This window comes from Saimiri boliviensis, chromosome 2, assembly GCF_048565385.1.
Source record: "Saimiri boliviensis isolate mSaiBol1 chromosome 2, mSaiBol1.pri, whole genome shotgun sequence".
Classification (NCBI taxonomy): Eukaryota; Metazoa; Chordata; class Mammalia; order Primates; family Cebidae; genus Saimiri; species Saimiri boliviensis.
In genome coordinates, this window is record NC_133450.1 from 185,422,400 (window position 1) to 185,437,767 (window position 15,368).

At 41.8% G+C, this 15,368-nt stretch overlaps 1 protein-coding gene across 8 annotated transcripts in view; it reads right to left on the reverse strand.

Annotated features, from left to right (window-relative positions):
- Positions 1–3,668: 3,668 nt before the first annotated feature.
- Positions 3,669–15,368, reverse strand: part of APTX (aprataxin) — a 38,999-nt gene continuing 27,299 nt past the window's right edge. For 5 of the 8 annotated variants that reach the window (XM_074394965.1, XM_074394963.1, XM_074394964.1 and 2 more), the window contains 7 exons: positions 14,933–15,069; positions 13,303–13,353; positions 12,459–12,757; positions 11,223–11,282; positions 10,173–10,399; positions 4,729–4,832; positions 3,669–3,945 (listed from right to left, as the gene is read on the reverse strand). In XM_074394965.1, coding sequence (XP_074251066.1) covers positions 3,791–3,945; positions 4,729–4,832; positions 10,173–10,399; positions 11,223–11,282; positions 12,459–12,757; positions 13,303–13,353; positions 14,933–15,068 — 1,032 coding nt within the window. In that variant the 5' untranslated portion in view covers position 15,069 and the 3' untranslated portion in view covers positions 3,669–3,790. The remainder of the gene's footprint in view (positions 3,946–4,728; positions 4,833–10,172; positions 10,400–11,222; positions 11,283–12,458; positions 12,758–13,302; positions 13,354–14,932; positions 15,070–15,368) is intronic. The other 3 variants (XM_074394968.1, XM_074394969.1, XM_074394967.1) reach the window with 1 other exon arrangement.

The following is a 15,368-nucleotide window of genomic DNA, read 5'->3' on the forward strand; positions in this document are numbered from 1 at the left end:
CTGGAGGGACCATATTTTAGCATTTGACCTATTGACTCTCTCGCTTTGTCATGAACATCTTCCACTTTACCGGTTCTTGAAAGCAACAGAAAAAAGTTGCTAGTCTCTGAGCAATGCTATTTGTAACCTAGGGAATGCTTGTGATTGTGGCAATGTTATTAGTAGTAGATAAGAATCCAGCTGCTCAACTGGCTCTTCAGACATCCCCAGATGCCCCCTCCTGTGCTCTGGGCCCAGCCTCTTAGAGCAGCAAGGCTGGTGATCTGGTGACCCTGGACATGAAGGTGCCTCTGGACCCTGGCAACTCCAACCAGCATTGTAAGAGGACCTCCTACAGTTTCTGGGGAAGTTTCTACAAAAGGTCCTTGGCCAGCAACTAATTCTTCAGTGTGAATGAATCATAGTTACTTTCTCCAATAAATGTCAAACAGTACAGGTTGGGGGTGGAGGCAGTGTCAAAACTTCAATTTGTAGCTGCCAGGACTACAATGCTGCTTTTTGGTTGCTAAAATATTTTTTTAAAAAAGGAAAAAGCCAGGCGCAGTGGCTCATACCTGTAATCCCAGCACTTTGGGAGGCGAAGGTGGGTGGATCACTTGAGCTAAGGAGTTTGAGATCAGCCTAGCCAACATGGTGAAACCCTGTCTCTACTAAAAATGCAAAATTTAGCCAGGCATGGTGGTGGCTGCCTAGTCCTCCACAGTGACCTGGCACCCTCTCCTGTACATCCCAGATGCAGGTGATGATCCTTCTCTCTTGAGATTCTTAAACTAGGGTCCACAGACCCTACAGAAGCACTTCAGTGGCTCCATAAACTCTCTGATGACATATACAAAATGTGTAAATATACATTATACTGAAGAGCAAGTTTCATGATTTCCATCACATTTGAAACAATTTGTGGTAGAATCTTCAGAGCCCTGCAAAAGTCTATCTCCAAGTTGGAGTTATTGGAAGAAGAGGGAAGCAGTTAGGCCAGCACTGACAGATGAGTCCTGAATCTCTTGATATCCAGCCATGTCCAGTCTGTGTGACCATGAGATGCCAGGCTCTAGAAAATGTCCCTAAATCAGAAGACATCCGTATCGACCACCTCAAGTATGATCTGGTCCTTACAAAGACCATTTGTACCTGGGTACCTCAAAGACAGACCCAGAGGAGGAAAAATACTTACGCCCTGAGCCTAAGGCTGGTAGTGTCCCTTACAGGTCCTAGACAAGCCACTGGACTGACCTCTGGGCATGAAGAGGGAATGGGAGCCATTGAGGGGGAAGTCATCTCCAGACCTGGCTCCTAAGACCAGGGGCCCAAGGGGTTCTGTCAAACTCCTGAAGAAAGGAAGGGCTGATCCCTGTAACGATGGACTCCCCTTCACCTAATGCCAGAGGTCTCCCTGGACTCTGAAATAACCTTGAGCCAGCAGAGGGAAGGTAGCCCAGGCAGCTAATCAGAAAATGCTATTTGTGTCCTGGCAGGGCACAGCCAAATCTGGAAGCTTCAGAAATGCAAGGTGCTTTGAAGCCAAAAGTTCATTTATATTGTGGTTCTCAAACCTCAGTAAGATAAAGTTCACCCTGGATGGTTTAAATGAAGATTCCTGGGCCCTCAAGATTGTGATTCAGTAATTCTGGAGTAAAGCCCAAGTGCTTATATTTTTTAAAGGGAAATCTGATCTAAGGAGTCCAGGGAGTGCATATTTAGAAAGTTTCTAGGGGTGGTAAGGCTTCAGATGCAGAGAGAGGCATGGATCAGGTGAATCCTCCTTCCCAGCCTCCATTCAGATAAAAGCAGAGGCTTCCAGTTAGCATTTATTGGGTCCTTCTCCATGCCAGACACTGTGCTAAACCCTTTACATAGATTATTTAATCCTTATAATCCAACTCTGTTATGCCCATTTACATATGTGAATTCTGAAGTTCAGAGAAAATAAGTAATTTGCCCAAGATCCCTCAGCTCTGAGTAGCAGAGCCAGGATTGGGACCCAGGTCTGAATCCAGAGCCTATTCTTAACTAATACGCCCATGATTTTCAAGAGTTTCTGTGCCTGGTACCTAATGACTGCACAGAAAAGGCTATGAATGCAGCAGGGTTGGAGAAGAACCTCCAGAAGCCACAGGGTATGTAGACAACGACTGCAGGAGAGGAAGCAATCAAGCAGGCCCAAAGGCCCAGCATCAAGCCAGATGGAAGGAACTATGGATGGATGGGCTAATGAGCTAAGGATTACATTCCTGGGGTGCAGAAGGAGCAGAGTGAAGAGAAGAAAGACGTTGGGTAGTGAGAGATGGACAAAAAGGGATAAAGGAACTGGATGACCTCAGGGAAATCAATGAAATACCACAGAAAGCTTTTGATCAGCACAGATCCAAGGACCCCGGCTTCTATGGCTTCTGTTGTAGTCTTGCGTTTATACTGTTCAACCGATAGGAAAAATAATGAGTTTGATGCATCAGAATCAATACCAATTTTGGATGGTGCCCAGGACCCATTATGAAATATTAGATCCTCATCCATTAAAGGGGCATCACAATAGTACCTACCCTCATAGAGTTGTGTACAGTGAGAATTCAATGAGATCATGTGAGCAAAGTGTTTAGCATAAGGCAGGGCATATGGGAGTGAGACAAATGTGAGATGCTATGATCATTAATTATGTAATTATTACTATACCCATGCTCACTAAGTCACCACTGGGGCAACTTGCTTGTAAAACACATTGAGGTCAAATGTTTCTATGGACTGAGGCTTTTTCTCTCCAGAAGAAGCTTTTGTTAAGGGTGTTTTCTTTTTCCTAAAATTTGAGTGAAAAGTCACATCCCCAAATATATCCACAATTTGATTAAAAACAACGTTTTAGTTTTCCCTTCTCCTTTAGTTCAAATATTATCCCAAAAAACAACTAAATACAACTGTTTCACCCAAACTTGTTCTCAGGGAAAAATAAAGTAGTGGCTCTGTGCAACTTTTTCATTCACCAACAACCTTTTCATGCATTGGAATGTCCGCTGTGATTGTCAGCGGAACTTCCACAGTTGTCACCTACTTAAGAGAGAGCCTCAAACAAATTAACTTTATTTTTAGACAACAGGTCCAAGACGACTTCATAGCTGAATCATAATGAACATGTGGCTGAGTGTTTCCTCACCATCCAGGAACCCCTGATTTAGAAGAAAACTCCACCCCCCACACCCTCATCTGGCTTCTTTGCTCACAGTGAAGAACTGATGAGACAGAATTCCTGAGAAGGGAGTATTTAGGTGATCTGGGATAGAAGGGCATGGAAAGGCTGGACAAACTAAGCCTCCCCAGGAAGGAAGGGGAAAGAATCACAAAAGACTAACAGAAAACAAGACCCATCATTATCTTCAGGATAAACAAGAGGCCACTCTAGCTGCTCTGCTTAAAAGGTGTCTATGCCTACAGAGGTAGAGGATAAATCTAAGAAACAGAAATATATAACCAGCCCACTGCGTCCATACTATGCATTAGATCAATGTGAACATGGCTTTGCTCCCACTGGTCAGACTTCTCATGGGTCCTGAAGATGGTGGGTCAGGTATATTCCATCCACCCTCACTAAAGAACACATCTACGACAAACCCAAATTCCTAACTCCTGAACTACTTTGAGCCATTCTACATTGTGACCACTCAATAATAGAAAAAACATTGAGAAACAGCTGCATGTTTTAATTTAGGAAGTGAGTAGAAGTTCACAAGCAACCCAGAATGGGTGCCAGCAGTTTGCTCCAATCAGCCACGCTCGCAGCAGCAGTTCAGACTCTGCAGAGTCACTGTGTCCAGTGCTTCCTGAGATGTTCTTTCAGCTGAGGAATGGAAGGCAGCATCTGCTGGCACTCATGACAACGAAGGGGCAGCCTCAAGAGCTCAGGCATCCCATCTCGGACAGTCACTCTACCAGCCTCTTGTACCATCTCGATCACAGCTGCAAGCAAGGAAGAAAAGTCAAGTCCCAGCTACTCTGGAAAACCAACATGAGTTACCCAAAAAAAAAAGAAAGAAAGAAATCAAAACAATGACTCCAATCAGTATGCTAGGCCAGGTACTCTAAAGCTCATAAGCTTGAGTTTAGACTTACCTCAGGCAAAATGAGCTTGATCAGATTATAAATACGAGAAACCTACCTTTGAAATAATATACTCCTTCAGGACACACTCTAGGCAATCCATGTTACTCTGGCAAGAGCTTATCACAGTGCTTTACCTCTGGTTGGCCCCTGATAAAACGACAGCTGCCATTGTGAACACCCCAGCAATGCTTAAGCTCCACAGTATACATACCAGGAAATGCTTTCTTCTACATATGCGAAGCCTTCCCCCTGCTATTTCACCATTCCTGATATGAGGGAACCCCAAATCTCCCACCCAACTGATGGCAGAAGAGATAAAGAACGGTCCACAGCTTTCTTATCCATGAACTCCAATAATTCTCACAACAGCCTTTAAGCCCCCTGTTGTCACAATAAAACACTGACCCTGACAAAATAACTTTCGAGGTCCCCCAAGAAGGCAACTCACAGCAAAGTGGCAATAATACTACAATCCAAATCATCCAGTTTCTTTTCATACGGCTCCCTTTATAGGGAACACAAAGTTGTACATAGGTTTTTTAGGTCAGGTTGTTATTCAGGGAAACAATCGAATCAAATATAAGAACAGCTCAGAAAATGAAAATGAAACAAATGTGACAACCAAAGAACACTGTTTACCTTGTGATTCTAGGAAGTATTCTGTATTGAAAGAATTCCAATGTTTTTTGTTTTTAAGGCAAGGAGAGTCAAAATCCTGACTGATCACATGAAGGTGTACATGGCTAGTTGAAAGAAAAAAAAACTGGGCATTAAACTCTTTAACAACTATGACTTAATCAAAATAATTAAGTCATACTCAATTCATATATTGTATTCACACTCTTTGTATTGATAGTGTGTCCATTTAATTCAACTGAATCATTCATTTACTTAAGCATATTTAATGCTCAATAAGTATGTACTAGGGCCAAGCACTGTTCCAGGCACTGAGACTTTATCAAGAAACAAAATGGGAAAAGCCTCTCCCCTTATAGAAATTGTATGTTAATGAGGAAACACAAATAGTAAGTAAGCAGTTAAATAAACAGAAAAAAACTTTCAAAGAGTTAACATTGCTAAGAAAAATAAGGAAAACGGGATAGAGTACTGGGGGGTAGAAGTTGCCTCTTTTAATAGTTAAAAGCGTTCAGGGAAAGCATCTCCCAGGAAGTGACTTGAACTGAGACTGCAGCCAGGCAAGCAAGGTCTGTGGGAAAAGTGTCTCAGAAAGTGAGGAGGCCAAGAGCAAGGGCTCTGAGATGAGGAACAGCTCAGTGCAACCAAGAAACAGAAAGAAGGTAATACAGCCCAAATGTATGGCCTGAATTGTTGGTGCCAAGCAGCAGAGACATGGCAAGAGCCAGATCATAAAGGGCCTTAAAGGCCAACAAGGGGTTTATATTCTATTCTGAATCTACCGGGAAGCCACTGAAGAATTTTCAACCAAAGAGTGCTATTATCTAATTTACACTTTCTTAAAAAACAACAAAAACCTTGAATTACAAATTTTAAAATAGACCACAAAAAGTGGGCCTATTTTATTATCGTTAAATTCATTCTTTTGAAAATGTGGCCGAGTCGGGTGGCTCACACCTGTAATCCCAGCACTCTGGGAGGCTGAGACAGGTGGATCACTTGAGGTCAGGAGTTCGAGACCAGCCTGACCAACATGGTGAAACCCTGTCTCTACTAAAAATACAAAAAACTAACCAGGCGTGGTGGCAGGCGCCTGTAATCCCAGCTACTCAAGAGGCTGAATATTTTTAAGCTCCTTTGGCAAATCCAATGCTCCAGCTACATTCTTCTGCAACCATCTTGTCCATCTTCTTGGCTATGGGAACCACCTCATCCTCTGTGGCTCTGGCAGGTCTTCCCCACACCTAGCCAGCTGGAGGTGAGAAGTAAGTAAAGCTGAGATGGACAGGATGGCAAGAAGCAAGCTTCAGTGCTCCTGACAGGCTGTGCTGCGCCCTTCCTCACAAACCAAGCAAGCACAGAGGGGCAACCTGATTTATACGTTTAAAAGATCACTCTGCCTGTTGTGTGAAGAAAGGACTGTAGGAAGAGTAGGGAGGGACATGGAGAGACCAGTTAGGGCGGCTGCTACAGCAGTCTAGACCAGAAAATCACAGCTTACACTAAAGCTGAGCTGTAGCACCTGAGATGGCAAGGAGCAATCCTATTTTGAATACATTTTGGAATAGAACCCACAGAACTTATTAATGGGCTGCATGTTTTGGGACAGTGTTACTTACTGAGATAAAAAAGGTTAGGTGAAAAAGCAGGTTTGTGGAAGAAAATCAAGAGTGCTCTTTTGGACTTGTTAAGCCAAGTAAAATGCCTTTTTGTATAACAGCTTTCACTCTTAAAATCAGTAATATGTCACATTCTCCCAATAAACAATCAAAATCAGTCAATACGTATGCAGAACCCAAAATGAAATATAGGCAGTAATAAATAAGCACAGCTGTATTACAAATGAATGAGGAAACCACACAAAGGGAGTGAGGAAGAAAATATAATAACTAATCTAGCTTTGGAGAACAGTGTTTTGACTAGATACCAAAAGGCTAAAGACAAAAAGAACTACAGGCAAGTACTGTACTCTAGTTAGTAAGTGTCTTTCTCACAGTGGTATGGGAATCCTGTAACTATTTCATGGGTACACTAGGACTGAACAAGCAAATGAATTTATTGTAACTAATGAGAGCCAGGTTTCTCACTGCTGGAAAGCAGTTACAAAAAAGGAAAAAGGGAAACAAGAATGAAACTCACAGAGTTGGACTGGCATCAGAGGTATCAGTATGAACTCATGGTTTTCCACATAAAAACAAAGGTAGATAAACACAGAATTATAGGGGGTGTGTGTGTGTGTGTGTGTGTGTCTGTCTGTCTGCATGTATGGGTTAGGACTCATACATGTATTTCTGTCTCTACTGGCTGAGAGGACCTAGAAGTAAGGGCACCCTGGAATCAACCACTTCTCTCACAGAAACCTAGAGCCCAGTCTTGGTTTATAAATACTATTCTCAAAAAAAAAAAAAACAAAAAAAAAAACCTAGGTCTCTTTAGAGAAGTGATTCATTCCAGATAAACCTGGAACATCTGGTGGGGCCAGAAAATCAAGAATTGCCCAAAAGATGCTGGAAGTATATCAAAGTGACACAAGAGTTGACCTAAAGGGACTTTCAATAACCAAAGCTGAACAATTTGAGAAACAAAATAATTACAGTACTGAATTATAACCTACAGAATAAAATCCATGAGTCCATACTATTAAGCAATTGAATAAATAACTAATGAGAAAGACACAACAGCTCTTTCACACAGAATAATTTCAACTAATAAGTTAGATGAAGGAAGTACAAAGTCACCAAAGAGTAAATACAATACAGTAACTATTTCAGGCAAGATGCACCAATAGATGCTAAAATCATCTGGTGCAAGCTTGAGGAGAAACAGTAGCACAGTCTGAAAATATCTCCCCCAAAATATTCAACTTAAAAAAAAAGAAAAACAGTAACTTTGAAAATGGAAACCTGGCAGACACCACCTTAACAAAATCATCACAGTTAACATCACCAGTAATAAACCAACTCAACATCATGCACCCCGATACACTGAAAAAGACACAATCAGAAATATCACTTCAGTGATTTTTTTAAAAATCTAATCATGAAAAAAATTAGACAAACCCGAATTAAGACATCTTAAAAACAATTAACCAGTATGCATCAAAAGTTCAAAGTCATGAAAGTCAGGAAAGTAGGAATTGTCACAGATTGAGGGAGATTAAGAAGGAAGAACAAATTAATGAAATGTGAGATTAGATTCTGGAGTAGAAAAAGAACAACACAGGAAAAATGGGTTAAGTTCAAATAAGGTCTATAGTTTAGTTAGCAGTAGTATATGGAAGTTCTTTGTTCTGCTTCAAACTTAATTTTTTATATTTTCTTAATTGAAAACATTACTTTTACAATAGGAAAAATTATTTTACTTATCACCTTTTCCTTTCTAACATGTTTATTCAAAATTACATCATAGAGAGTGATAGAAAAGGGTATATGAGTAACAACTTTGCTTACTGGCTCCTTTTGCCTCACATAGAGAGGCACAGCCTACCACAGCTCTTGCTGTGAGCATTCTCCTTAGCACAGCAACATTCATCGTATGAAAAAGGTATGAGCACCATGATCAATCACTATGTGAAAAGGGCTTAGTGGCTAAGGGCTATGTTAGCCAGGGGCTCTGCAATAGGGAATAGGATTATGGGTGACCTTCACTCCTAAATTTTCAAATAAGGCTTTAACAATAAAAATATATTTATATTTTTAAAGTAAGGCACAATATACACCCACCCTACCACCTAACCATTCCATCTGCAAACACTGATTCTTTTTTTTCTTCTTTTTTGAGACAGGGTCTCACTCTGTTGCCCAGGCTGGAGTATAGTGGCACTATCACAGCTCACTGCAGCCTCAACCTCCTGGGCTCAAGTGATCCTCTCACCTCAACCTCCCAAGTAGCTGGGAATACAGGCATGCTCCACTTCCTCTGGCTAATTTTTTTTATTTTTTGTAGAGACAGGGTTTTGCCATGTTTGCCCAGGCTGGGATCCCTAAACATTTACTCAAGGGGAAAAAAAATAAAGTACATATGTCCATGATATACACAATAATAACACATGAATCTCAAAATTATGCAGACCCAAAAAAGGCGGACCAAAAAAGAGTATGCACTGTATGATTCCATTTATATATGGTAGCTCTAGAAGAGACAAAAACTATCTATGCTGAAGGAAATAAGAGCAATCCTTGAAGGAGGATTGACTAGAAAGAGGTACAAGGGAACTTTCTGGGATGAGAGGATAGACATCTCCTGTATCTTAATCAGAATGATAGTGGCAAGATTGTATGCACTTATGAAAACTGACCAAACCATACATCTTATGTACCATATCACATGTAAACTATGCCTCAATTTAAAAGAATCAGTATTGACTAGGGGAAAGTCTGGCACAAAGATTTCATTTGTGTCAAGTAGCCAGTAACCTAAGTTATAATTATTCACCTAAATGAAAAGTGAGTGTTGGTAGTTAAAAAAAAAATAAGCAGAGAAAATCCTGTCACATGTTACAACATGATGAGCCTTGAAGACATTATGCTAAGTAAAATAAGCCAGTCACAAAAGGATAAATATTGTACGATTCCACTAATATGAGGTATCTAGAGTAGTCAAAATCATAGAGAAGGAAAGAAGAATAGTGGCTGCCAGGAGTTGGAGGGGAAATGTAAAGTTATTATTTAAGGTACAGAGTTTCAGTTTGGAAAGAGAAAACAGTTCGAGAGATGGATGGTCCTAACGGTTGCATAGTAATATGCATATAGTAATGCCAATGAATTGTACACTTACAACAGGAAAAATCATTTTACTTGGCTAACATGTGAATTTTGTTATGTATATTCTATCACAGTTTTTAAAAAACAAAATAAAAACTCTAAAATCTGGACTCATCATCTTATTGTTTAAATCAAAGGAATCATGGAGATCCATCTTGCTTGTATTCTTTGAAAAAAAAAAAATCAATCATTCCTTTCTGAATCCTTCTGGGCATAAGCCACAGGAAAACAGACTCTACACTTTTCTCTTGTTTTATTTTCAAATCCGGGATATACTAAGCTGTCATTACAGAAGTCTATGATGTTTGTTTCCTTCAGAGTAATGGTCCTTAGTCATTCCGGGGTTACAGATGCTTTTGAAGAATCTGATAAAAGCCACTGACCACAATTCTTCATCTGAAGATAATTAAGCTGCTTCATCTAGTTCATATTTTAGGCTCTCAAAGGTTTATATTTTGAGAGAAACAAAGAACCAAATCTAACTGAATTATATGCAGAAGTGGGAACTCAAAGCTTGCATGCAAGTCAGGCAGAGAGATGGAAGCTTCAGCCCACCTGCTTTGGAAAAACTCCATCCCACTTCCCTGGGCCTCAGTGCCATCAGCACCCTGAGCAAGCGCAGGCTGAATCTATCTGCCCACCTGCACAGAACCAGGAGCCACCAGCACTACCCACATGGCTTACCTCATACTCGGAATGGCGTGGTAGCCCAGTCGGAAGCGGAGTTTGCTAGACCCAGCAATATCTACAATCACCTTTTCCCCGACAGTGTGCATATGCTTGAGGAGTTCAAGGTGTTCCCTGGTCACAGCCTTCAGACTGGAAATGGAGGTCCATGGTAAGACCAGCCAATGGTAACGGGCCTTCGGGTATTTATCCTTTATCACCACCACCTGCTCATCTTTGTAAACCTAGCAGAGGGACACAAGAGAAGGAAACAGACATCTACTAAGAATCTTCTGTGGGTCTGGTTGTCACATTCACTAAGTCACTTAATTCCCATAGTCTTGGGCAAATGGTTTTAGTAGCCCAGTTTTGAAGAGATGAGAGCACTGAGACTCAGATAGGTTGAGTGTCTTGCACAAGTCACATAGTTCCTAAGAGAGAAATCTAGGATTCCAACTCAGATCTAGTTGACTCCAGAGTCTGTTTTCAACCACCACACCACCCAGAAAACACAGAAGATGCACAGTACAAAATAGTTCCCAAAGATTTGATGTAAAATCTCTGTAGGCATACATAAATTCAAAAGCATCCTTCTCCAATCCAACATGACAGACTATGTGACACACACACATGGATTCCAGTGAGCTCTATTAGACCTGCCCCTTGTCAACCAGGAATGTAACTGAAGCAGAACTCAAGGGCTCCTCAAGGATGATGCCTGACTGCTAATGCTAGGGCAGCACAGTACTGCTGTCACGGTATATTATCTCTGATGCTCCCCTGAAAAGAATCACACTAAGGTTAACGCAACATCCCTTAAAGTACCCAGAAGTTTAAAAGGGACAGGCAGAGGGGATATTCATTTGAAGAACTTAGCTACTTCTCCAAACAATTCCAGTTGCTACCTTACTACCAATGGGAAAAGCCTCTTGTTCTCACAGAATAGCCGAATAAAATGAATCTCATTCAGAATGACTGATATCCTTTGATTTCATTTGTAATTAAGACCTCTGTGGAGTGGTCATTTACAATATGAAATGTACTGAAATTCCAAAATTGTATTCTGACCTGCATTTTGGGGTCCTGCATAGAAATCTTCAAACCTTGACTCCAATGGCCCAGTGATTCCTTAAAAAAAAAGAAAGCAATGTAAATTGCAAATGCCAATAATTCAATTTGGCAATAGTTAATACTGTGTGATAGCAAAGTCCAACTAAACTTGGAAATAAGCTTAGTTTTTGAAAATTAAACAAGGTTCACTTGCCTTTATGTCACTCCACTGCCTTCCTATATTCTCTTTTTTTTGTTTTTTTTTTGAGATGGAATCTTGCTCTGTCACCCAGGCTAGAGTGCAGTGGCACCATCTTAGCTCATTGCAACCTCCACCTCCAGTGTTCAAGTGATTCTCCCACCTCAGCCTCCCAAGTAGCTGAGATTACAGGTGCCTGCCACCATGCCCAGCTGGCATTTTTGTATTTTTTAGTAGAGATGGAGTTTCACTGGGTTGGCCAGGCTGGTCTTGAACTCCTGACCTCAAGTAATCCACCCACCTCCACCTCCCAAAGTGCTAGGATTACAGGTGTGAGCATCTGACCCTATATTCTTTTTTTTTTTTTTCTCTTGTTGCCCAGGCTGGAGTACAATGGCACGATCTCAGCCCACTGTAACCTCCACCTCCCAGGTTCAATCAATTCTCCCACCTCAGCCTCCTGAGTAGCTGGAATTACAAGCATGCACCACCACACCAAGCTAATTTTTGTATTTTTAATAGAGATGGGATTTCACCATGTTGGCCAGGCTGGTCTCAAACTCCTGACCTCAGGTGATCCACCCACCTTGGCCTCCCAAAACACTGGGATTATAGGTATGAACCACTGCACCCAGCCAGCCTTCCTATATTTACAGCTGGCTTTCTAGATGAAGGCCAGAAATGTCAGAGTCTGAGTCATACCTTCTTTGCCCTCTCTCATTCCAACTACAGCCTGAGTAATTTTCCACTTTGACATCAGCATATGGATTACATGATCTATGAAAACCTTCTATAGATGCACAAACAACTGACCCATTTTAGTTGATTAGTGTTAAGTACACACTGCCATTATTGCTCTATCTTCAAGTGGCTTACCCCAGGAATTTAAAAGAAAAGCACATAAAGGAAAATTCATCCAAACAACAAACAAGTGACTCTTTCGTCATGGTTAATAACCCCTCCCGCATTTCTGAACTTTACAGTGTACAAAACAATTAAGCAGTCATTATATTTCATTTCATCTCCACATCATCTACCAATCACACTACCCTCACCTTTTTGACAGGTAAATCTTTTCCTTTCTTTGGGGGCACCGAGCATTGGCTAGGGTTGCTCCCATGATCCATCCCTGTACTAGGCTCAGCTTCCGGGGCCGCATCCCTTTCCATAGAATCACTGCTGCCTGATCTCTTTCTCTTCCTGTGTGTTTCCAGGCCAGGGTTCTTTGCCTCTTCCTCAAACTCTACGATATATGGATAAAGTTCATTCACCATGTGGAGAACCTGGCCAGGCTGCAGCTTCACCTCTTGGTCCTTCCCAATTATGACTGAGTCAATGCTGGTGGGATTGACTCCTACCTGTGGAATAAACAATCAGAAAATGATTATAATAATAGCAATAGCACCAGTAGTAAGATAGCCACTGCTATGTTAACCACTTACTATATGCCAGGCACCCTGCCTAATGTTCACCTATATTTTTCCATCACTTCCAAACATGACAGAGAAGCCTTCACTGGCTGGCACAGACACTCTAAAGTCAACAGTATAAGAAAATTATCAGGCCGGGTGCGGTGGCTCAAGCCTGTAATCCCAGCACTTTGGGAGGCCAAGGCGGGTGGGTCCCGAGGTCGAGAGATCGAGACCATCCTGGTCAACATGGTGAAACCCCATCTCTACTAAAAATACAAAAAATTAGCTGGGCATGGTGGCGCGTGCCTGTAATCCCAGCTACTTAGGAGGCTGAGGCAGGAGAATTGCTTGAACCCAGGAGGCGGAGGTTGCGGTGAGCCGAGTTCGCGCCATTGCACTCCAGCCTGGGTAACAAGAGTGAAACTCCGTCTCGAAAAAAAAAAGAAAATTATCAAGTATAAAATGAAAATCCAAGTTATAAATACACCTACCTGCTTTACCTTGACATATCCCTTGTTACACTCTGCTTTCAACTGAACTGAAAGAGATTGGAAAAAGTTAAACACAAATGCAACAAAGAACCAGGCACTTGTTCCTATTTTCCCTAAGGAAAACAATGAAGCTTCACTACAAGAGGCAGCTGAACAGATGTTTCCTTAAAGACCTATTAGTAATCACTTGTTATGCAGGTGGCTGGAGCTCCAAATCCCACCAATTTCTAAGGGTTCAAAGCCTTCCATAAAATGTCCAACAGTGTACATACTCCCTTAGCTATTGTCAAGATCCCTATGAGGCAGCTTCAATTAATCCCCACAAGTTTTCCTATTTCAGAACCCCTGGCCTGCTCAGGATCACAGACTCTGCAGCCAGAAAAGAAGACACATTTCTTCCAGCCTGGGCAGCATGGCAAAACACCATCTCTACAAAAAATACAAAAATTAGTTAGGTGTGGTGCCACGGACCTGTAGTTCCAGCTACTTGGAAGGCTGAGGTGGGAGGATCAGAGGTTGCAGTAAATTAAGATCACACCACCACACTCCAGCCTGGGCAACAGAGTGAGACCCTGTCTCAGGAAAAAACAAAGACCCATTTCTCACACAAGCTCTTGGCCAAGGATTAAATCAGGCTTCCACAGTTATTTTGGAAAAATAACAACAACAACTATTAGATGCCTTTAAAAGAAAAAGCAGTAAAATACACATTCCTGGAAAACAAAACTTCAGTTGATTTTGGGTGGAAGGAGTGGTAAGAATGTTCTAGAAAGATGATTGTAGAGGCAGAACAATCTGAGCATGTGTGAGAAGTGGTAACATTAAGCATTCCTGTTTTGATAAATGAACAGGTATCTGCAGTTGATGGGGAGGAAAGAAGAGATACTATAGCTGTTCACCAGAGAGGACAGGGTGCCCCCCACACACATGCCCCTTCAGTTGCTATTGTGAGGAAGGGAACAGAGAGAGAAGCAGCTGCTGCCTCTGTATCTTGGGCCTACCCAGCTCAAGCATGGCTTTTTATCCCTCCACTTAGATTACCTTATATAGGAAATATCATAATCAGTGCTACCGATGCAGGGAAACTTTGCTGTGGAGGATCACACTCCAGGCAGCAGTGAACATGTTTACAGGAAAAATAAGGTACATGATATGGTTTTTTTTTTTGAAGGCAAGGACTTTCACGTTATTAAACTCTAAGACAAGTGCTAGATGCCATCGTCTCATAAAGATGTTACTCTCTGCGTGAGGTAATATGTAAACGATGGCACTACCCTATCACTCCTCAGAGAGACATGGTTTCACCTGTAGACTCCAGACTTTACATCTTGCTGCCCATTGAGCAATGTCCCTGGGGAAAGCAGGGCAGGACTCAATTCCACCGTCCCATGGGAGCAGGATGAACTTGGCTGCTCCCAACCTTCACCTGCCCTTCCTTGAACATTAGCACACTGGGAAGGTAGAATCAGGAATAAATAGGGCCTTGGTGTTGGCTCAAAGAGCCCAGTTCCAGAGCTATACTTTTGGCAGATGATAGATTTTCCATCAAGAGCACCCAGAAAATATGCATCTTTGGTTATCGCTATCCCATATAATAGGAATCTCCACATTTCTGTGACCAGTTACCTTGCTGTCGAGAACATTTCTTATCAGTGATCTTGGTCTCTGGGCCACGCCCGATCACAACTGCTTCCAAATGTGGAAGTCTGATTCGATGGTGCCGGCTGTCCTGTCTCACCAACCAGCACACCCGCATCATCATTCTGAGGGACAAAACAAGAGAATAACTAGAAAAACAGATCCACTAGCACAAGTCCTCCAGGGCCACATCCAGTGCCACCACACATGTGATTTACCAGCTGTTTGTCTTAAGGCAAGTGACTTCACCACCCTGGTCTCAATTTCCTCACCTACAAACCATGGTAATGACGGGACTCAGGAGGCTGTTGTGAAGATTAAATGAGATGATATGGGTAAGTATTTTTACCTCCCTGCCTGAATCATGCTAAGCAATCAAATATTTGTTACACATATTTTTAATTTTTTTTTTTTTTTTTGAGAC